The sequence below is a fragment of the Apteryx mantelli genome, chromosome 9, assembly GCF_036417845.1.
Source record: "Apteryx mantelli isolate bAptMan1 chromosome 9, bAptMan1.hap1, whole genome shotgun sequence".
NCBI classification, from domain to species: Eukaryota; Metazoa; Chordata; class Aves; order Apterygiformes; family Apterygidae; genus Apteryx; species Apteryx mantelli.
This window is the reverse complement of record NC_089986.1, coordinates 17525253-17549752: the sequence shown is the minus strand read 5'-3', so window position 1 is coordinate 17549752 and position 24500 is coordinate 17525253. Positions and strand designations below refer to the sequence as shown.

Genomic DNA, 24500 nt, shown 5'->3' with positions numbered 1-24500 from the left:
ACAAATGTTATACACTCAAAAAAAGAGATGTTTTATTGCAATAAGTAAGTTGCAGACTTACTTGAAAGTCCTCTCCTACTTTGTTGAGAGCAATGTTGATTGTGAACGTAGAGGAGTCATGATGAGGTCTGAGTGAACGTTGTCTGTCAGGGCTATATTTTACAACAAAATTCAGTAAAGCATACCCCTGAAACAAAATATACAGTCAGACTTCAACACATGAACTTCCAAGTCACACATGGGGGTTTTGTTCATCAGAGCTGAGTTAACAAAACAACATTTATTTGCAATTATTGGCATGTTGCACATAAACTCACCAACTCAACAGTATAGAATATATTTGATAAAATACTTAGAATTAGTCATTCCATGCAGTAATTGCCTGCAATAATATTAAACACATACCTTCGTATAATAGCCGGCAAAGACTTTTAGTGTTACTGGTGCAATGAACTCTCTTATGAAATGCAGCCATTCATTATCCAGTCCGATTTGCTTCATATGAATATCGTCAGTTGGCACATTTTCATAACCTCCAGAAATACGGCTGTCCTAATGAGAACACCATAAATAGCCTTGAAATATGAGCATGCAATGCTTCTGGCACTTCTACACAGGCTTGTTTGAAATCTGCAGAATCACAAAACTACAACAGAGCTCTGCCTCAGGAGGCACATCTGAGCTAGCTGCACATTTATTTCCCAGCTAGCTGCTGGGAAAAAAAAAAAAAGCTGAAGTAACAAGAAAAAGAAACTGAAAGATTTTAGAAAGTCAATATTTGCATGTGTTGCCCATATATAAGGACTTCATGAAGGTAAGCCTGAGTTAGATAATAGTTTTAATGACTGTGATATAAAAATAACTAAGCAACTCAAGTTATATCAGATCAACAGAATACAGGCCTTCAGCTTGCTATGGCAATAAATATTCTAAAATAATGTAAAGATAAAAGTATGTTAGAAAAGGCTCTTTGGAGGCTCCTCCCTGCAGTGAAGTCGCGATGGCTGTAATTTATCTCATTTCCAGGACATGGAGTTTGTGAATATGACACACCTTCCTGTTAGGACTCTGATTTTAGCAACAGTTAATGAACATTTTGAATTTTGTGCAAACATGAACACAATAGCTCATTACGTTTGTGAGCGACTGTTTAGAGGGACAAGTCTGACAAATCAGTACAGAAGAGATAAAGGAGTAAAACTTCTCTAAACAATTATGAACAGCTATCCGTTGTGGATCTGCAGTGCTATGGGACCTGCACTGCTGTTGGCGTCCGAATTCGCTGGTTCAAGGTTAACTGAGGAATGTCTCCAAATCTGCTGAACAACAAACTATGTGGTAGACAAAATAAAGCATTTTATACTGCAGAACAGATGTCTTAGATCATTAGAAATTGTTGGAATGCTGGAATTGTAGTACACTATGACTTACTAGTGTAAATTTACACTCTTAATAAAAACATCTTCTTTATACAGGCTGACACTTACTTGGTGTTTTCCACCAGACCACTGTCCAAAATGTTCCATTTCTTCTACCAATTCATCACAGGCAGTCTCGGAAAATATGGGAAACCAAAACACATCCGGACATGGCTATTAAAAAACAAACAAAAAAACCCAAACAACGTTCATTTCTTTCAGTAGAGATTAAGTTATTACTGCTACCTTTTATTTTCAACTGCTAAAAAGCTCATGCCAAGGGCCTCTTCACTTTTCTGAGTCACTAAAGAATATCAGTTATTCTGTTCTGAATCATAATCCAGATATATCTAAATAATTAAATTTTTTCTTGATCTACAACATGTTGTGGATGGAAATACATTTTGGACTTCTCTCATCTGATTTTCAGAAGTGCAAAAGTTCGGCTCTGCTCCAAACCTCAAAAGGTGTACAGCCACAGACCAAAAGAGCATTACTGTATGCCAATTTATTATTAGTCAGTCCCACAAATTATATAAGACAATAACTCTTTGTCTTTCTCTAACAATACTTATAACCTACCTGTTCTACTATATTATCAGTGAAGATCTTGGAGTAGTTGGGATTTATATAGGTCTCCTTCCAGTCCTGAAAAGAATAATTTTGATATATTAAAATCTCATTTGTTCCACTTTAAAGTGATAGAAAAATAAATTCACATTCTATTCATTTGCTCTACAGAAAGTATGAGAAAATTAAACATTTCTCATATCCCTAAATGAACTGGATTCCACCATCTCAAAAACATGAGACCTGTTACATTAGGGCCATATCTCCAACTCCTTACTCAGGTCATCAGTTGGTTTGTTGATATGATACATTTTCATTGGCTTAAGTGGGTGGTAGAGAGCAACTTTTAGTACATGATCAGTATTTACTGCATAATAAAAACATAGATGTTCTCCAGGAAAAGGGTATAAAATCCTAAGTCCTTTACAACAGAAACCTTAACATAGTTTTTAAAATAAAATAATTCTTTCATGAATAATTAGATGCATACCACAGGATTTTCAAATATCTGCCAGAGGTCATTGTTGTAATGGGAGGTATTGTAATTGGCTGTAGAAATAAGTCTTCCAAATTCATGTCTGTTGGTAATGTACATGAAAACACCCTATACCAAACAGAAAAAATGCCATTAGCAAAATTGTCTATCTCAGTAAAAATGACATTTAAAAAAAGTTTGTGAGTTTGTTTATGCCTGCACTTGTTTTATTAAAGATCACACACTTGTACATATATATTATACCTATGAGTTGTTCATTTTTACTTCCAAGTATCTTAAATCTTCAAATGGTTGATTCTAATCAGTCTAGTGCTAGTACTTTTTTTTTTTAACATATAAACACTTAGTTAAATTCATTTTCTAGGCAAATTAACCAAAATATATGTTGTTCATAATGCAAAACCACCTACACTTAAAGAAAGGAAATACATATATTTTTCCCCCCCATAAAACCTAAAGCAGACCACACTAAGTGTTTAACATACTGGAAGTACCTGCTCTCATACTGAAAACACTCATACAAGAAAATCATCATCTAAGGTTTAGTTTCCAATCAAATGCTGAAAGAATGAGCTAACAGAGAAAGGGCTAATGGAAATCAGAACAAGAAATATGTTTCACAGTATTAACTACATGATCCTTCTGGTGAATCAGCCTGAAATAAAAAGATATTGGCAAATACAACACACAATAAGATTCAGACCAGGGTACAAAATAGCTGAGCACTTGAAGTGTGCTCCCCTAAGCAAATATTGCAAAATATGTGCAAAATATTAAGTGTGCTGTGATATGGCTCTATTATCAAGCTATTAACAGAAGATATTAAGAGAACTCTTGATTAGAAATAATAGCAGAAAATACTTTATTTTTAAAGAAGAAATTTAGTTTGTTTGTTTTTATTTTACTATTTTTCAGACCAAAACCTCATTTTAGAATTGTTTGTGACTTTTAGATTTGCAGCAGATGAACGCATTTCCATTTGGGCGTTTTGTTACTTTTATCTATGCTTCTGTCTGAAAAAGAGTTAAATTGTCAGAATGATAGTGATTATGTTAAACATATGCCCATTTTTGGGCCCTAACCAAATCATTAAGTAGCTGCAGCAGGGAGAAAAAGGAGGGTTCAGGAGAAGAAAAACAGCTTTAAATGACACTGATTTCACACCTGCCCTATGTGGTCTCCGGGCCTGGTTTACCTGCTAGCGATTTGAGTTTTATTCTATTTTATACCACTGTAAGTCTTGAGGAGATGGGGGAAAATCCATTTGTACAAAAAAATCCTTTGAAAAGTTTATCCTCTTGGGAAATATGCCAGAACGTTTGGATTAAATCCATGTACTTGGAGTGAGAAGCAACTTTGCTGCACACATGATCATCACTTACAGTCAAGGCCCCCCTCCTTCCTTTCTTGGACTGCTGAACCAGTTTTAGCTACTCATGCACAGATCACCAGATGCTTACGCTCATACATTTCAAAACGTGGACCTGAACTTAGGAAGCACTGAGAAATCTCCCTGAGGGAACGACAAGCCTCTCTAAGTTTTGGGCTGGTCGTGAAGAACGTGTCCCTGGTGAAAACTTGAACTTTAGAAGACTGAAGAGAAAGCTAGCGCAGTATTTTGCTGAGAGTAAGTGAACAGAGGAGAAGGATCTTCCTGTGGTAGAATAATACTGCATGTAATAATAACTAATGAATAAAAAATAAATAAAGCAACACCTTTGGGGGTCTGAGCATATGGAATGTTTCCGAAGAAGGGGAGTCTTTTTCCCTTTGTAAAGTCTAAAATGAAGGAGAATCATCACATCAGTTGACTGATACAAAGTCTCTTTCTCTTTGTCCAAGTACTATTAGATTTCCACAGTTACGTTAGGGAAATAGCAGCCTTTGACCAAAAGCTGATATGCCTTTACAGACAACATGCATCTCCAAGCAAAGCTCATAATGTACATGTCAAAGCTGTTTTCACCAGCCCCTTCTTATCTGCTGCAATACAAAAACAAGCAAGTACCAGACCATCTTGCAGCACAGACTGAGAAAGAGAAAAAGAGAAGGCAATTTTCTGATGAGCCACAGAGTCAGATTAGTTTAACGAGCACATGGGAAGCGCAGGTTTGCAATAACTGATGCTGCAAAGGTTTGAATACAAGAGAATTTGACTGGGATGTTCTGAAGAATCAGTACAAACAAAGAAAAACATGCCTTGTTATGAGGGAATAAAAAAATTAATACTTGCCAACTTTTCTTGTTCAATTCAGCAAAATTATTTTTCAAAGCTATAGTGTCTGGAAATAGGTCTGGTTTAGCTCTTATTTGTTTCTGTGCTGAAACTAGTGTAAATATCAGTAGAAATGTGGATTTACATATTCACATTTTTACAGTACAAATACGTTTTCTCTTATTACTTACAGTTTAATGCAAGTAACAAAAACTTGATACAATTTTAATTGATCTAGAAAATTAATGAGTCCATGCCCCCTAATAAGATTAATACCATTTCATAAATCACTTAGAATTTTTTTTTTAAATCAACATTGTCTGCCATCTAGCTTAAAAATATATCTACACAGCTATAAAATTGCTAAATATTCCAACTTAGTTTGCTAGAAGTTCCACATTGTATAAAAATGTGGATAGCAGAGAAGCTCTAAATGCATTGATAAATTTAAAGTCATATACAGCAGGGGAAAAGTTGAACTCTCTTTCATCCTATTGAGGTTGTGTCAACAAGCAAGATATTTTGGCCTCAACAGGAATTTTCAGTGTCTTTAAATAAAAAACATCATATAGTCAGTGCACCAATGCACTGACCTGGGAAAAAGCCCCGCTCTCTTCTCAATATTTTAAAGAAATATACCTAAAGCATTCTAATATATCACAAAAATTGGCCAGTACTTTTAATTAGAAATAAAAATACAAAATCCAAGATCAATCAAGTGAAGCAGTCAAGTGTAGCAGGACACAAAGAAGTCTGTGTGTGTTTTATTTAAAAGCAAGCTGTTATAGATACACCTTACCATTTCCCTGGCATTCCTGCAGAGAGCCATATCGGGATCCAACTTATCACGTATAAAGTAGTTTTTCTCTTTCATCTCTGATCTGAGAGTTTGTCCCTTAATTAAATATATATTAGCCATATAAGGAATATTCCAGACTCCTCTGTAAAAAAAAAAAATAATAATAATAATTTAATCACTGAAGCTGTAATTTGTTGTATATTCTTCTAAATCAGCATCTCTGTATTCGCTGACAAGATAAAGTGAGCTTCAAGGCAATGAAGCTGAAAGGTTTCCAAGACATGTGAAAAACTACAGCTGGACATAAAGGGATCACATCCCAACTGCAGGCATAGGCAGCAATTCAATTTTTATGAAGTATTGTCATGAAAAAAGAAAAAGGTCAAATTCTCTAAAGCAAGTTTTTAGCTACAAATGTGCTTCATGTTTGTATAGTTAAGGCTATCAATCAAATTCCTTTATACTATAGTATTATTCTACACTGCCAGATCGAGAAAATAATTCTGAAACAGATTTTTAGAAGAGTTTAAACACTCTGCTGAGGCTTCACACAGCTGGTCTGACCTCCTCACACAAATACCATTGACCGCAGCAGGCCATATATTTAAGTGAGTTGGGCCAAGATCAACAACTAAGCACTGCTGTTGTACAATGCATGCTTTGCAGATTTTCCTCCTTCCCTGTGCCAAGTCTCCCAAAGCCAAGAGCACATCTTTCAGCGCAATGCAAAAAAGCCAGTCCTATTCAAACGGTCAGTCTGCTTCGGATCTTTTTGTTTTTTCAGCACAAAGAAAAGAAGTCATCACTGCATGTGAAAGTCAAGCTTAGATCAGCTTAAATCACATTAATTTAGGGGAGGGAGTAACTTAAAAGGCTGTGAAACAAAGTATTTCTCAAGAGCCCTGTAGGATGTACCTGAAATAACATACAAGAAGAAACACATTAACAAACAAATTACAGTGGTTGATTAAATACTCTATTTGTCCAGCAAAGACGAAGAAGTACTTACGGCCATTTGATGCATGCAACAATGACTCCTTTTGACTGAGGTTCCTGGGACATAGATAGAAACTATAACCCTTTTGCTTTGCTATTTGTTTTGCCATTTTTTTAATATTACGCACTCAGAGTAATCAGACAGGTACCGGTAATGCCTATGTCCATTACTAATACTAGCTCACTGTGTTAAATACTGTTTTTCTGTTTCAGGCTGTGAATTGGAAACAAAGGGAAAATGAAAGCATATCTATGAAATGGAAAAAGCTAAACAATGTAACTAACATAAGCTCTTCCAAAATAATACAAGACTGTAGGGAAAGGAAGGTAAGAATATGTTGCTAACAACAGTACACGAGTGTCTTGACCTTAAACATTAACCCATGATTACTTACACTCTGTTCCCTTGGACAATATCAACATAGTCCTCTGATCGAGCATAGTAGCCATCTGGGCTCAAAGCACCCCAGAAATTGGACCAAAGCTTCCCATGCCGAGTTACAAGCGGAGCAATTATCTTTCTGTGAAATGATATTCAATAATAAGAAAACATGAGCTGCAATACTTAGTCTCTATGTCAAACTACATTGGCTTTTCTCACTCTGGTATTTTAACAGCATCGTAATCCAATGACTGTCAAATATTGGAGCAGCAATGCTGACCTTGAGCTGGAAGGAAACTGCATCAAAGCCTCCAGCTGCCCAAGGACAACATCAGTGTAACAGAATCAAAGACCCCTATAAATCAGAGGCAACTGGATTTTCAGTCAATCAAAAAAAAAAAAAAAAAAAAAAAACACAACCCTGCACACAGCATAATGACAGAAAAAGCATCACAAAGTCAGATAACAACAACATCAACAAAAAGTGAAAGTCAAAAAGGGAAATCTAAGTTGACTAGAAAAAAAGAACAAAATAGAACTTCTGTTCCAAGGACTGTCTACTGGTAGATATATCTTGCAAAGCTTCTGCTTCTTCCAGGTCATATATCTGGCTTTTATCCTCTCTTTGTACAACAGCAAATTTTACAAAGAACATCACACGGAGCACTGGCAGGATCTTGTTTCTTGAAACAGTTTTCCCATGAGACACGATCATTTTTGGTTTAATGTACCTGAATAAAGGTACATTAACCTAAAAAGCATGTAAGATTAGTTGCAAAGTTTTCCATTGGAACAGCTTAATGAGTTCAGTTTACTACTACATAGCAAAGGTGAACATGACAGTTCCTCAGTCGGGAAGTCAGTGGCAGTAGTTACAGTAAAATAACCACTGTAGAAGGTTGAAAAAGATCTACAGAGAGAATTAATCTGGGTTTTCTTACAGTAACATGTTGAGAAAGGGATAAATAAAAAATGGGCACCCAGAAAATCCTTTCAAGCTGAAAGAAATTCAGTAAAGCCAAGAGATATACTATACCTGTTCTGTTCTATCAGTATTTTTAAAGTCTTTGGGTTTGTCAGTACAACATCTGCATCTATGCTGAAGTAATATTCGCATGCTTTATCCTGGCGACAAAGGTCCCTAAAAAGAGAAAAAGGAACGGTTAGCTCATACACGTCCACAAAAGTTCACAGAGGACGAAATACAAAAAAACCCTAACCAAATACCCTAGTCATATTTTACATTAAAAGCCCTCTGGAATGTAGCATAGTAAAAGAAAGATATCTTTAGAGTACAGTAGAGTGATACACTAAAAGCAGATTTAAAAATACAAACCAGATTCCTTATTTTTTCCCTTTAAGAAGCTAAATGACCTTTAGTGAGTTCAGTGAGATCAGCTGTGCCCTGCCCTAGTGGAATACAGACGGGGAAATCGAGTCATTACTTTACAAACCTGCTATCAGCGTAGATACCTAGGAGTAGTGAGTTAAGTGTGAAATATAAGCTTCTCTAGCAAATAACTGCATGGGGCTATAATATGGGGCTGTCTTTGTGCAAAGGTGCTACAGATGCGATCTGCTTATTGGAATAGTAGTTTAATCCTTATGGAGAGTGTAAGACAAAAGGTGGACAGAAATATGTATTTAGAGAGCTTTTCTTAGGCATTCTGTGACCTACAGGAATAACACAGTTGCTGAAGAAAAATGTAAGACAATCACAAGGGTGGTGCATGGAAATCACAAGGGTGGTGCATGGAAATCACAAGGGTGGTGCATGGAAATCAGAATAAAAAGAAGTTTCCTTTGTTCCATGCAGCAGTCATTAACCATGAGAGACCTGGTCCTCACCTGGGGTTCCACCTGTGACAACCCCAGCCAGGGTCTCCCCTAAAGCAGCAAAACCCTTCTGTTATTAACAAAAATATGATTGGAATCCATGTTTTTAATTATGAACAATGTGAAAAAATAAATGGAACAGATTTATATTTAGTTGTAGGCGAACATAACTAGAAAATTGATTAAGTTCTTCTATTTAAAAAGGTATGGTCCTTCAACTCCCCTACCCCCCCCTTTTTTTTTTTTTAAGAAAATATACAGCCAGAGAGTACTACTAAAACCAGTCCAAATGTGTTTAGTGTTGAAAATCGTTCTGCTCTTCATTCACATATTAATCCAAAACATAAGGTATTAAATGAAAAGTTTTAGTGTAAGATGCACTCAATCATTCAATAATCTATTGAGAAATCTTTAAAGCCATTACTGCTTTAAACACTCTGGAAACTAAGCTGTAGTACAGATCACCCAAAATGCTAAAGCTCTAACTTCAACCTCTACAAACAAGAATAAATTCATTTAAAAAAGGGAGGTAGAAGAGAAAAATCAAGGCTGCTAATCTGACCCTACTTTGACTCATTTTTTCCCTGTTTCTTTTTATTCAGCATATCCAATCAGAAGACTGGATCATTGAACGGGAAAACTTCATATTCAAACATAATTTTCATTGCATTTCTAGGTACAAGTCATCATGTCAGATGGAAAGTATAAATCTCGCCTTTGCACTTTAAGAAGGTCACAAACGGAAGTTTCTGTAAAATACTTTCAGTTTCAGATACACAGAAAAACGGTTGAAAATTTTCTCTCAAAATTAATAAAGAAAGACAACTCATAAGAAATCCATGTTTCTTTTCTTTAGGCTTTCAATGCCGCCAAGTAGCTTTCCCAGGGAAATATAAATAATCCTGGATATTCTCATACTTTAAAGTACTACATTCTTACATTGTATGCTAACCTCTACAGATACAAAAATCCCAGATTTCATGTGAAACTATTTGTCACAGATATTCAGGCCAGGGCAAGGAACAAGAAATGGCAATTGCTTTACAGTAATACACACAGGTATAGTGGTATATCTTTTAATTTAAGTTTCATGGCTAAAAACTTTAATCTACTTGCTTTACACTCCACCTGCTCCACCCTTCTTGAAAAGAAAGGTTTATTTTTTGTGCATGACTTGAGAAAGCCATTTCAGTGCGCAACCAAAAGAAATAGCCAGTAGGAGAAGACCAAGATGCTCTGTTTGAAATATGAAAGGAAGCTCAACAGATCAGTTCACAGTATTTTGCAATTACAGTGATGCTTAACTTTCCTTAAACCTTTAGCTCAGGTAGAACAGTGATCATCTAAAAAGGAAAAGCGTCACTGCTGTTTTGCACATGAAACTTTCTCCTGACATCTTCAAAGGCAGGAAATACAGGTATAATCTACTCAATTTTCTTCAGCACTGACTCATTTAAATTTTGTTGAGGCGCGATTTGAATTTGTATTTAATCCATTTGTCATTTTTATATGCAAACACAACTCCAAACATGGAGACACTCCAAACACTTTATGGGAGAGCACTCGGGCCGTTTGGCAAATCTCTCAAAAAAGGGTGCCCTCAGACCCAAGGCTGCAACATTAATTGAAAGACTCTGTGGGACATTGCTTGTCGTTTAGAATTACATTTTGCAGCCTCAGTACCCTAGAGACAGGCATCGCTATTTTCAGAACTGGATACACAAGGCCCTGCCACCCGTCCTGAAGGTAAACAAATGCAGCCACAAAAGAGACAAAGCACTAACATCCACTTAGCTTGAGATGCAAAACTGTTGTTACCACAGTTGCTACATCCCGAAGCTACTGAACTGAGATCTGGGTGGGAAAGGCTTTTACATTCGGCAACTCTCTGAAAGTTCAAAATGCTCCTAGCTCCATAGGAGGCTGAAACCCCAAACTTCCTAAGTGTTCAGGAAAGAAGTAGCTCCAGAAAATCCAAGTCTCCAATACAAATCACGTGACATCTGGGGGATACAGATTTAAACCCATGCCCTGCCTTTAACCACAGCCAAGATTCTTGCCCTGCTTGCAGAACTAAAAAGAAGTCCTTTTGTGTCCAATTAATAGTTTATCAATACAAAATGGGAACCTTAAGAAGACACATTGACTTAATATCCTCTGATTTTCAAGCAGCACACAGGAGACACAAAATTCAGTTCTTGCTCAAAATCTAACAATGAGGTCTACCAAGTGGCAAACCGATTCTGGTCTCCCTGCTATTTCTCCTGAAACTTTTGAAAGCTTTCAATTTAAATTTTCATTAAAATGTGCACATTCCCACTAAAAGTTGAGGAAATTCACATTTTTTTTAAAAAAGTTCAGAAAAGTCCTGGCAAATTATGTTACTAATATTTTAAGAGAGAAGAGGAGGAGAAAGAGAAGAGGAGGAGAAAGAGAAGAGGAGGAGAAAGAGAAGAGGAGGAGAAAGAGAAGAGGAGGAGAAAGAGAAGAGGAGGAGAAAGAGAAGAGGAGGAGAAAGAGAAGAGGAGGAGAAAGAGAAGAGGAGGAGAAAGAGAAGAGGAGGAGAAAGAGAAGAGGAGGAGAAAGAGAAGAGGAGGAGAAAGAGAAGAGGAGGAGAAAGAGAAGAGGAGGAGAAAGAGAAGAGGAGGAGAAAGAGAAGAGGAGGAGAAAGAGAAGAGGAGGAGAAAGAGAAGAGGAGGAGAAAGAGAAGAGGAGGAGAAAGAGAAGAGGAGGAGAAAGAGAAGAGGAGGAGAAAGAGAAGAGGAGGAGAAAGAGAAGAGGAGGAGAAAGAGAAGAGGAGGAGAAAGAGAAGAGGAGGAGAAAGAGAAGAGGAGGAGAAAGAGAAGAGGAGGAGAAAGAGAAGAGGAGGAGAAAGAGAAGAGGAGGAGAAAGAGAAGAGGAGGAGAAAGAGAAGAGGAGGAGAAAGAGAAGAGGAGGAGAAAGAGAAGAGGAGGAGAAAGAGAAGAGGAGGAGAAAGAGAAGAGGAGGAGAAAGAGAAGAGGAGGAGAAAGAGAAGAGGAGGAGAAAGAGAAGAGGAGGAGAAAGAGAAGAGGAGGAGAAAGAGAAGAGGAGGAGAAAGAGAAGAGGAGGAGAAAAGAAAAAGAAAAGAAAAAGAACCCCAAAGTCTGTAAGTGTTTTTTTGGGGGGGGGAAGATTATTGAAAAAGTAAGCTTTCTGAATTTTTAATTCTATAAAGAAGTGAATAAAATCAGTTCTTATATTTCCCACTTTCTGCTATGGCTTAATATATTTCATACAGTTATCTTGCATTTTATGTCATAACATATTCTGTAACAGCTGGTTGAAGCTGGTCTTCAACAAAGACAAAAAACACAAGGATGAACTCAGAGGAGATTTTTTTTCTTAAAGCATTGGAATTGGAAAAAAAAGAACTGACTGTTAGGAACTTAAATTTATTTCTTGCAGACAAAGGCTTTAAAAGACATGAAACACTAATAGCATCTCCAAGGGATGTACATGCAGAGACAGACTACTCAGATAATGTACAACTAAACTTTCCTTCTTTTTGTCCTACTTCATTTTCCTTCTCTTTACTCTAGTTCTTCCCCTTTCAGCCCATAATGAGGAAAAGTCTGCTCTCCTATTTGCCAATATTGCTGATTTGTATCAAGTCTTTGCTGATTACACGATTTAGTCTTTTTCAACAGCTATCAAACTATCTCAAAAGCTCGGGAGGGGGCTTTTCATATCAATAGGAAGCAAGAAAGTAAATGCCTCAATTATTCTTTATCATGTGAATGAGACAAGTAGAAGCTTGCTACATGGCTATGGGTCAAATTAAAAAGAAATTATTTTCCCCCACATTTATATTTACATAAAAGAGAGTCTTATTTACTGAGAACCTCATCTTGATATATCACCACTTTTCACTAAGCCAAAAAAGGGAAAATAAAGTAAGGAGGAAACAGACCAATTGCATTATATGTACAAAAGCATGATACTAAGAACTGAAACTGGACCTTCAAAGTAAATAACTCTTTTCAAGTTATTAGCGGGAAAGAAGTGAAGTTATTCTGGAAGCCAGCTGAAGGGTTGAAAGCAAACAATTTTCATAGGAACTGGCTTTTCCATGAACACGCCATGCTTCTAAATTAAATTTTCTGAAGAAAAGAAAGATCCAGTTGTTCCAGAGAAGCTGATTATAACCAGAAGGGCAGCAGAACAAACCAATAGCATTCAAGAGAGTAGGCAGATGAACCGGAACTCATTTATCCTTGAGCTTATGTGGAACTGAAAGAAGCCATCAAAATTGTCCACATAAAAGAGTCAACTAATAATACCCATGATTTATGTATGATTCAATATTTTGGCATTGTCTCATTCCATATGCATTATGCTTCACATTTCTCAATACACTACACTTCTCTTTAGGACAAAACCTCTAATTAAGAGGCTCTTCAAAGCAAAAGTAACATGAGTCAAATTATATCCATACAAACATGAACACGGTCATCCATTGGAACACATCACAAGTATGATTTATCTGTCTTACACAGCAGAATTTGAAAGAATTCTATGCAAATATACATCTAAATTACTATTATTAGCCACAGATCTGCAAAGACAACACATCACATCAAAAGCCTTCACCATGTTATAAAACAAGTAGGTTCCATTAGAAGAGGAAGACAACTTTAAAGATCTTTGGGTGAGATTTAATAGAAATTCATTACACTGAAATGAAGAAATAGAAAAATAGAAGAATAAATGAATGAAGAAATAGAAATATATAAATAGAATAATAATAGAAAAATAGAAATAGGTTACACTGCAAGTTCTGCCTTATGGTGTCTATATAGCAAAGTACAAAGGGAGAAAAAGACAACTCCAGAAATTCCACCTCAGCTACATATAGCATACACTACTTCAAAAAGTTTGCAGACATGGTATGTAATTGCTTTAGAGACTATGACAAAGACAGAATGCTTCATAAACATGTGAATGGATGCTTACACTCCTACACAGACATCTGTAACGTTTCCTAGAAAAGCTTTGGGAGAGGCTTGGACCTCATCCAAACACAAGGTTCCAGTGGCTTCAGCACAACAAAACCCCATTCAAACAAATTTGCAAGAATATCACAAAGACTCAGGACTAATCCTTCATTCTTTCAGTTGATGCCCTTAGCAGTCTACGTTACATTCTTAACCTCAGATTAAGAAAGAAAAGGGCCTTCTTACATTAACTTCTCTGTTCTGTCACTGGTGGAAGACTGGGGAGAAAAGACTAACAAAAGAACTGTCTGGGAATGAAGCCTGCCCAAGGGCCACAGCAAATCTTAGTGGGATCGTGGTTTTCAAAACTCCATAATCTGGCTGATGGACCTACTAGGAGAGCTGTGAGCTGCTCTGTGATACTGGTCAGCGAGCTGCCACTGAAGAGACCCCTTGATAGGCAAGAACATGTACACAGAGGTTCAGCCAGGCCTGGCGAGTGCCAGGTGTATACAGAGAAAGTAACTCTTCCCTGGTAGAAGAAAAAGAGTGAGATGGACCATGAGGATGAAATCAGTTGTCTTTGCAACTTCTTTTTCTGGAAAGCAGAAACTTCTGGTAGAGCACTTCTAAAGGAGATTCCTGTCTCTTTGAACCACATAAAGCAACATAATTCTGTTACCTGTATGCCAAGATCCAGTTCTAACCATATGGTACTTTTATTTTATATTTAAAACAAACAAACGAAAAACCACAGGGGAAGGGGAGGGGGAATTAGGACAAAAAAGGTGCAGGTGTTAAATGCATATTGAATGCAAGATATTCTTTTATCCTAAGAAATCATTCTGTGAACACTTAGCTTGAAAAAGTTTAGGATACAAAAATAACACCAAATATATTTTTCAAGAATACAGCATAATCAGAATTTCTATTTACAACAACCTCCACCCATTTTTATAACTTCTGCTATGTGTAAGTGCTGCACAAACTGTGTTAAAGTTTGGTGTGTTGTATCATGTTTTGTTTGTATAGTGTTCTTTTTTAAAAATACTTTAGGGAGCTTATGCTCATGACAGATGTTTTAACATACATTATACTTAGTACAAATATAAATCAGAATACTCTGACATCTCTTTTGTTTCTTCATAGTCTACTATTGTCTGTGCTTCGTCAGAAGGCAAAATGACAGACCACTGGAGTAGTCCAAACCAGAGAGAAATGTTTTTACAAATGACCAACAGCTTTTTATATTGGACAGAAACCATAAAATACTCAACAGTTCATATGTTATGTTTAGTGATTGTTCCACCACAAAGCCCCCACTTTTTACTTTAAGATGCAAAATTGTTAGTATTTAAGATGAAAAATAATACACATTAAGGATGAAAAAAAGTTAGAATATGCATTGTTATAAAGGATTCATAAATTAGAAATTACATTCCCATGTTCCTGGCTTCTGCTTGACTCAGATTTTCTTCAGGTCCAACAATTTTTATATTTCTGATAATGTTCTTGGCTTTTTCCCAGAATTTCTTGATGTGCTTTTCATGGTAAACTTCCTGTAATCACATTAACATTGTTTAGAGTAAATGAAAAGTACAAATTGCTGTGAAATCACAGAGCATCCAAGTACAAATTGTATTCTATTCTAAACAAATAGACGGCAAACACAGTATTTGCAGATATTTCAGTACATCTGTCACCAAAATCAAGCTCTTCCACTCAAAGTTTTAGCAAAAGAATGCAACACTTCAGCAGTATAAACCAAGGCAGCGCCTCCAGACCAAAGATGAAAGATTCACCAAACAGTCAGACAATGCTTTTTCAGGATACATCTTTCGCCACCTTCAGACCCTGTCCTAGAGCCCTGCCAGCACGGACGTGAGCTGACACCAGGTCGGAAGGGCTTTGCGCCGGCGCGTCCCCAGCCACGGGAGGTGCCCGCACGGCACCCACCCCGGGCTGGCCATCCTCCCCGTGTTCCCCCGCGGGGCAGGCTGGAGGGGCTGAGCGCTGCAGAGGTGGCTGGGGGTGAAATCGTGCTCGGCATTACTCCCAGTAAGGAGATTTGGAAAGGCTCGAGCCTTTTCTAGTAAAAGGAAGCGAAGAAACTTCCTGGGACCATTATGGAAAGGGGCAACTGTATCAGAAGAGGTAGAGATAGGTAGGGTACATGGCACATACTATTTATTACCTTGTTCTAAGCTGCTAAAAAACAAGTTTTTTGTGAATATTCATACAAGTATCAAATAAAAACACTCAATATTCACTCCCTCTAAAATCTAGTTATAGTGACTATTTCCTTTGATCTCTAAATACCCTACCACTCATTTAAGAGGCCTCACCAGAACGCAATAGTTCCAGACCAGGGCCTTCATTTGTAGCTTCTGCATATTATGGCTGACTTTAGAGTAATTGAAAACTTTTTTTTTTTCCCTCCCTGTAATAAAAAGGCCGTTCATTTCAAATACTATGAGACTTCTGGCTGAAACAATGAAACCTAGCAGGAAAAGCCTACAATTCCTATGTGGATATCATATATATGCCTTTATCATCCCCTCACAAAAACAGACTGAAAACTTTAAAGATAAATTCTACTTCCATTACTCAGGCATGTAGTGCTATGGTATAAACAGTACTGTATGCCTAATAGGAAAGGACAGAATTATAATAATATTCTCCTGCCATTTCTCTTACGGCTCAGTCTTTCAAAGACTTGCACAAATCTGTAACCTCACTTATGCTAATAGTGCTACTGAAGTCGACAGTGAAGTCTCAGCAACAGCAGGTCCGTAGGTAATTAGAAAAAACAACACTTCAAAAATATTCAGAAATATCAGCGCAGCTGTGCTGCCATTCAGAACATACACAGACGCATCACTCTATCCCATGGCACCCAGCAGGAGCACCAGGAGAAAGGAAAATGCATTGGGGTCTCAACAAGATGAAAAGCAAATCCAATGTCAACTACTGTTTTATGTCAACTTGTACTTTTCCCAGAAGCATACACTTTAAAATACAACCTTTCTCACTATTAGAAAGAATCTAAGCAGTTTGTATAAATAGACTCTAGCAAGAATTGCTTTAATTTCTTTCAATTTTGTTCTGTGTTAATAAAATTATGCTATTTTTTCCACTTCTGCATACTGCATTATGAAAAATAAACTCTTCCTAAGCAGTTTAAATGTGCATATATATAGAACCCATATACTTTCCCCCCCACACACATTCGTTCATATCATAATTTCTAAAAATGAAGCTTTGCACAATAGTTATGTAATACTTACATTATTATGAATGAAGATACTGAAGGCCTCCTTTGGGTAGTCCAGAGTCAACAGTCTGTCTAAAAATTTAGGTAGGAAAGGAGTGGGTTGTTCAATGAAAACACCAATTTTTACCCTTGGATATTCCTAAAAAAAATGATATTTTGACACAACCAATAAGACTTGCCTCCTTTCTAAGATTACTACATCATGAGACTAGTTGCTTTTTAATACAACTATATCAGGCCACACAGCTTTCAAACAAAGAAACCAGACTAACCCAAAAGTGCTATCCCCCATATTTGTATCTTCTATTCAACTTCACAAAGATAATACATTTAATATTGCTAGAACCCTCTTTAAATTTCAATAACATAAACTGCTGGTTTAAATAACACAGTAAGGTTTTTAAGTTCTTACATATACAAAAAAATAAAACAATTGCAAAAAAAAAGTATTCAGGGAAATGCGCCTAAATCTATGTGGCAACTTCATTATTTTTGAAAGTAACATCTGTACATATTAAATTTTATTTAACAAGAAAAAAATAGGGAAAGACTTATTTTTAAAAAAAGTAATTAAATAATAAATACCACAAAATATTTTTCTCAATTGTACTTTAAGCCAAAGATGGCCATACCTTTATTTTTACTTTTGTATGCACTAACTCGCCCTCTTTCTGCTGCCGACTGAGTTTTGCACTACTTCCCTACTGATTGATTTTATCAAGACTTTTGATGAACCAAGTATCTCCCCTTGTACCCAAGGATACTGAGATTTATCCACCTTATTTTAGTCCTTTAAACAAATTTTCAAAATCATCCAGTACTAGTTATTAGCACTGTTTAGGATGGTAATTTTTTGCTCAAAACAAATGGTAACAGTAGCAGCCAAGTTGCATACTATTTACAAGTTTACAAAAAGTACTATACTGACTTAATTAAAAATGGATGACAAGGTGGTGAGAAAAGGTCATATATGGCTTATATTATAGATTGTATTTGTTCTCTTTTTAATTCACATCTTTTAAATCCCTGGGTAATATATCCATGGGTATTAATCCCTGGGTAATGTGAGCACTACTTAAACAAACCTAGACATCACTTTTGTATGTATTCCTAAAATATACTATTACCTTACTTGAGATGAAGAAATTTAGCCTTCAAAGGCCTCTATTCCCACACACAAAGAAATGTACTGATTAAACAAAACTAGTTTTTCCCATCTCTAAAACAGACAGTTAATAGTCTTAGAGAGAAACCACAGATGAGTACAAAAGATTGCAAGTTAGTTTTCCTTAAGCAAGTCAAAGCCACTTGAAAAGTGTCTGGATAAGAGATCAGTACATGTTGAAATTTCACAAAGTCAATGCTTACATAGGAAATTCAGAAACGTACTGGCAAATGTACCAGATAGGAAACATTAAGCACCAATGTTTACCCAGACTACCTCCTATTCACAACTTAATCTCCAAACTGAACGTGCATTCATGCAGGCACGCTAATAATTTCAAAAGAGTTGATGAAGACATGTACACCAACTTGTCTTTAAAAAGTAGCTGATATTCTCAGGGAACTACTCCACTGAGACTAGTGTCATGGTAACTGATACCCTTGACTGCAAGCGATGAAGGAGATTTATCAGGAAAGCAGTGTGTGCCATAAAGCTTAATAAGCTGAAGATACCCATGTGCTACCAATAACAGAACTGCTGTTAATATAATTTCAAATTCTATGTCCTGGAAAATATGGGGACAAGTGGCAAAGAGAAGCAAATTCAGATTGGAACTGCAAAGGTTATAGGGAAAATTGGGAATTGCTAATACTCCTTTCATACACTGAAATGAATTGCTTGGCTATGATTTCCAACATTGTAGACTAAAATCTCGGGGGTGTAACCAAAGCAAAATAGTGTTTAAAATATCAGAGTACAAATTCCTGAGAGCTGCTCTCCCAGCATTTCTTCTCAAAGCAGAGTTCATGGATCCAGATCCCAGTTTACTATATTATAAAAAGCTGTCACTGCATAATCTGAATCTAGGTCAGAACATACAATTTTAATACTCAGTATTTTGACTCTCTCAGATCTGCAATTTTGCTTCTTCCCAATTAAGCCTGAGCAAAAACCTTTCCAGAACACCCAGTCTGCACTGGGATGTTACGTTTCAACTGACATTTTCTCATTTTCACGAAGGCCGTATGTTTGCCTTTTCAAGTTTACTCTTTCACAAGCATTAGGAAAGCATATGACAATTTGCTGAAAAATACAAGATACTACTCTGTGTAGTTATTTCGAGACAAAGTCTGAGAGCCCTTTCCACAAGATTTGCCAGAGAAGCAAGAGGCTGAAATGAGGTTGCTCCTTCCATTCTGCGATGGGAAGTGTCCAGACCAGAAACAAACTTAAGGATTTAAGAAGCAGCTGTAGGGAGACTACATTTTGCCATCCAATCCAATTTAGGTTTTAATTAAGGGGAAAGAAAAAAAAATGGCAGAAGTCTACATGCATTGTGTCAAGCTCTGTTCTTCAATTTATTTACCAGCACCCTGCTTCCACCTGAGCGATTAGCTAATTTGAGGCTGACCTGGGCTGTTTAACATTAGCAGCAGAACTCAGTTACCGCGAGTGTTTCCACAGCAAGCCCTCGGTCGTGCCTTTGGCTTTTCGGCTCATCCATCACAGAGCGGCTTGCATAAAACCATGGCAGTTCTCCCACCCCCTCTGCCTTGCGTGCACCCACACCTAACCATCACAGAAGGAAGGTTATGCCTGTGCCTGTGACGGGAAGCACTATTATTTCATCTGCTTGTTCTACCTAGAGCTTACTGGCTTTCTACCACGGAAGTAAAGGTCTGTAGGTATGCCCAACCCGAAACATTAAAACAGCAACACCTAAGCTCATCATGTCGACTCGTGCTAGAGTTCATCTAAAGCAACCGAAACCCTAAAACGTAGTTGGAATCAATAAATTTGATCCTCTACTTGCTTGTGAAAAAAAAAACTACTAACACCTCACAAGATAGGGGCATATCAATGCAGAAAGTTAGATAAAACAGTACAGAAAGGATCATGGTAAAGATTCACAGCTGGTATTGCTCCTTTTACGAAAGATTTCTTGTTAAGTAGTAAACGGCCAGGCCTGAACAGAAAGTGTGTTCAGAAAGTGAAATATCACTTATACTCAGAAAAGCCAAAAGTAAACTCTTCCACAGAGGCCAAGAAAAAGTCTCGCTATTCCTTCTGGCAGAATAAGTGAGGTATGAAGTCCAAAGAATGAATTATAGTAAAGGAAGACAACTTCCAGAAAGATGTGCTCAAACTATAAGAAGCTATCCAGTAAATCACTGCTAGTTACTTCTCATTACTAGTTTTAACTGCTCCCCAACCATGTTTTAATTGCCCACACGGTTAGGAAAAACTTAAATAACTTCTTTCCTCAGGTTAACTTTAAGTTAGATTTGGGAGTGCAAACACTCATAATTTCACTAGAACATCATCTGAATGTACTTTCAAGGCAAAACAATAATTAAAAAAATATATATAAGAAGAAGCTGAAAGTGATTACAATTCCAGCAATAGCTTTTTGAATTTATATCCCAGTCCCTAAGATGCTTACTGTCCAGAAAGTCTTTCACTTTGTCCTTTAGTCACAGGGATCATAAGCCACCAGTTGTTTCAAGCTATCCCCATTTTTCATGACCCCCCTAAGCCTTCCTCTCGTATCTTCACTACAGAACTGAAACGAAACATGCAGCTGCTGTCTTAATGTCTAGATACCTAGTCTTATATTTTTACACTGTAGATCTTTGCATATACTGTGTCTGAAATGTGTTAGTACAAACTGAAAAATACGTAAGGACATTGGAGATGTCATACTTGGAGCCAAAGAGCAAAAATAAATTCCTAAAAACTGGATACACACACACCTACCTGTGTATGTTTGTCCTATGAAAATTCATAATGTTGTGAACTGATATCAGATCTCAATTACATCAGACCTACTATACAGATATATGTTTGCATATACAACAATACAGGTATCTATATCACCCTTCACGAGGTAAAGCAGTAAAAATTTTAAGTGCTGTGACTATTCCTCTAGCCTGTTCAGGAACCAGTAACTGTAATCATATTACAGGTAACTGCTGATCTCCATCTGTAACACAGAGTATTAAACTGTTGCATATCCTAGTCTTGTATAAATCTTCACATAAAAAGACAACAGTATTTAAAGAGCTTCCATGCTTCCCAGAAACTCAGCTTATTCATTGGAATCTTGCATAATTCAAAAATGATCCACTGAGCCTCAGTGAATAGAAATAAGAAAGGAGGGCTTTTTAGGGTATTTTTAATAATAACAGGGAAACCTATACTAAAATGCAGCCAGTATGAAAACATTTCTAAAACTATTGATACTTCCAGTAAATTGAAATTCTCTTTACAGTTTCACATACCAAAAAATACATATATATATTCCAAGGTTTACATGAAACATAACAATGCATTCTGCAGACATTTGCCACGGAAATAACTATATAACTATCAAATCCATTCAAAAGGGTTCTGTTATACTGAGAGGTATTCTTACCGTTACTGTTGATAGGTCTAGCAAGTTTAAATCACAAATACTGCATCCAGTTTCCCGTGTCCAAGCATTGGGGATATAATTTCCCAAATAATTCAAGTGAATCTGGTAAACAAGTGAACAATTAAGATTAACAAAATGTGAATGCAAATGCTGATTTGTAACTTTTAAGGAAGTCAGTCCTAACCTTTGAATCCCTTATACCTAATTGACTGTACTATCTTTTCATCTAAAATAAAACAAACATAAAAGCAGGAATTAAAAGCTTTTTCTTCTTCTTTTTATTTACACAATATAGATGATATTCAGTTTGGCTTCAGTTCAGCCAAACAATCGTTGCAAGCATAAAAACTACCAACTAAATGCCTGTTTGACTTCCAAGGCCACAGTCTATAGATCATCCAGCTCTCGCAAGCTATTGTGCCTAATTTCAAGCCAAAAAAAAAAAAAAGATCATAGTTTTAATTCTCTTCCTGAATCTGAGAACCATCAACACTTTATACAAAAGATAAAGGGTGGCCATATGAAAGGCCCATAGAAAACATGGAAGATATATATCCAGATGACAAAGCAGACTGGACTTAAGCTTTTGTTTTGGCAAGCTAGGCCAAGATTCAGAGGCCAATTAGTGGGATATGTTTTAAAACAGCATCTAGCTTCTTAACAGACTTGGAACTGGCACTGAACAAGATATGTACTTTTTTTGTCGATGGGCTGCCTGGGCTGCCATGTCCTCCTGGATTGTGCAGAATTTCACTCTTCTCTACTGCCTTTTGCAATGGTTAAGAGATCTCTTACACTGTGGAAGGTCTGCCTGAGAGAAGGTTGCTGCTCTTTCCTTCTCTATTGCCTTCATCAAAAACTGGAAGGATAGAGTGGCATCTTACACAGGAATAAAACACGCCAGTCCAGTACTCAATTTGCATTTTAACATATATTTTTTGGTTTTTTTCATGCATATTGAAAACCATTCTAGACAGGTTATAAATAGAATTCTTGAACTTACTTCCATAGATGTACAATAAAATCTAGAAGAACGTTTCATAAAAATGTTTTCTCAAAAAAAAAAAAATCTCACTAGGGTAAAAACCAAAAGAAAAGGGGGGAAAAAACCCTATGAAGTGTCATATAACTTGGTATCCTTTTCAAAAAAAATGGCTCTGACTAATGTAACTTATTAATCTGCAAGTTCAGGAGATTTTATACAAAACAGGAAGTTCTTATAAACACAAAACTTAAATTTGGAGTTGATTCTGGAAATTACTTTAGTGTTAGTTTATTTACTAACTAGTGAAAACTTTTTTCAATATCTTCATATTAATGTGCTCTTAACTATAGCCCATGTTTAAAACAGACGAATCTAAACACAAACACACAAAATGATATATAGTAAGAGTCTCCTCTGTTTTTAAAGAGAAATCTTTCTGTTTTATGGTCAACATTAAGAGTCAAGGTAGACTGCAACATTAACTACATGCAGAAATCAAGTTTCGTTTAATGTAGCATAGCTTGTGGATTAGTATAAGGAGTTCCAACCTAAACCACTTACCCAACTGCAAAATATAGTACCTTTCTTTTCATTGCCAAAAAGTCAGCAAAGCCAGTGATGATAGCTAATTTGACATTCAAACTGAGGCAAATAAATTGAAGCAACATGGAAGAAATTGGTCATATATTTCACCACTACTGAGTAATTACAAGTCAAACAGATTACAACAGTAGTATATTCACTAATTTAGAAGATGAAAGAGTGCAAAAAGCTAAGAATCGGCAGTCACTGGGATATCGATACAAGTTGCAAACTTAGCCCCATTAAGCTGGGAGGCACTTTTCTGGAAAGCACGAGCTACCACAAGGAACATGCGCTCAGAAGAGCTCGCAGAGCAGCAGCGCCCGTTAGCGAACGGGGGCAATCAAAAATGGTTCGCCGTGACACCACTTTGCCATATGACAAAAAGCGCAACTGCCACATAGCCAAAATACAGCCATTCCTCCTCCCATAGGGACTGTGCCAGGTCCTTCAGACCACTGAATCCTTATAAATGGAGCAAAGCCGCCAAACCAACAATTTCACAGGGCAGACAGAGCTCCACTGTGGTCCCACAGTTAGTGAACCATGGGTACTCGGCAGGCAATGATCAAAGACACTGCAGATTCAACAATACAAGCCAGCAATATATATACTTTATGAGGTCTATGGTGGGATTGGATACATTTCTGTTTTGTACCCCAGCCTGTGACTGTAGGTTAAATCTCTCTCCCCCTAAAAATCTACTCTTCTGATTAGCATTTAATAACCAGAGAGACATTCTTCACTAGTTCACGGTTTCAAGAATGGTTTTGGGACAGCGAACAAATGAACATAAGCTTATTTGTTTCTAATACCCACTGCTGCAATGAATTTGGGAGCAGAATGAGCTGTTTCTGCATTGATATCAAGTTACAATGGCAACAGAATAACATGAGGGAGAGACCTACGAGAATGGTTTATCCCTGCAATTCTTATTAACATCAATTAGAAATAAGCAGTGGTGGTATGCTAAGATTGTTTCAAGCTTCTCCATTGTTTTTGCTGTTACTAAAATTGCAGTCTTTGAAGAAAAAAAGGTGTCACTCACTTTAGTTGGACCATTTCCATGAACGGTGATTGGTAATGTCTCATACATGGAATTCCTAGCTCTTACTTTTCCTTCTTCAAATTTCAGAAGAACTTCATCTGCAAATCAAGAAGAATTGTACAGTAGGCAAAGATACAGTTTATGGGCGAAAGCTAAAATTTCAGACTTTTCTAAACTCTTGCTGAAACAATGTGCCCTATTGCTGCTATTACTAATGTTACTTATCCTTTTATTTATTTATTTATTTTAATAAATCTTGAATTCTAAGCTAACTCTTTAGACCAAAAGAGGTTACATTAAACTTTGGAGTTTACCATCAGCATCCTTTAATATTTGAAGAACATCTGTTTAGAAAATATAAAAT

General features: G+C 36.6%; 1 protein-coding gene across 2 annotated transcripts in view; it reads right to left on the bottom strand.

Moving 5' to 3' along the window:
- PLOD2 (procollagen-lysine,2-oxoglutarate 5-dioxygenase 2) overlaps positions 1-24500 on the bottom strand; it is a 56160-nt gene that overhangs the window by 2271 nt on the left and 29389 nt on the right. The window contains exons 7-19 of one of the 2 annotated variants that reach the window (XM_067301840.1): positions 24137-24234; positions 21522-21623; positions 16955-17080; positions 15105-15226; positions 7913-8017; positions 6890-7015; positions 5499-5640; positions 4201-4263; positions 2479-2592; positions 2001-2066; positions 1488-1592; positions 406-552; positions 62-187 (exon numbers count right to left, since the gene is read on the bottom strand). In XM_067301840.1, coding sequence (XP_067157941.1) covers positions 62-187; positions 406-552; positions 1488-1592; positions 2001-2066; positions 2479-2592; positions 4201-4263; positions 5499-5640; positions 6890-7015; positions 7913-8017; positions 15105-15226; positions 16955-17080; positions 21522-21623; positions 24137-24234 — 1442 coding nt within the window. The remainder of the gene's footprint in view (positions 1-61; positions 188-405; positions 553-1487; positions 1593-2000; positions 2067-2478; positions 2593-4200; positions 4264-5498; positions 5641-6889; positions 7016-7912; positions 8018-15104; positions 15227-16954; positions 17081-21521; positions 21624-24136; positions 24235-24500) is intronic. The other variant, XM_067301841.1, reaches the window with a different exon arrangement.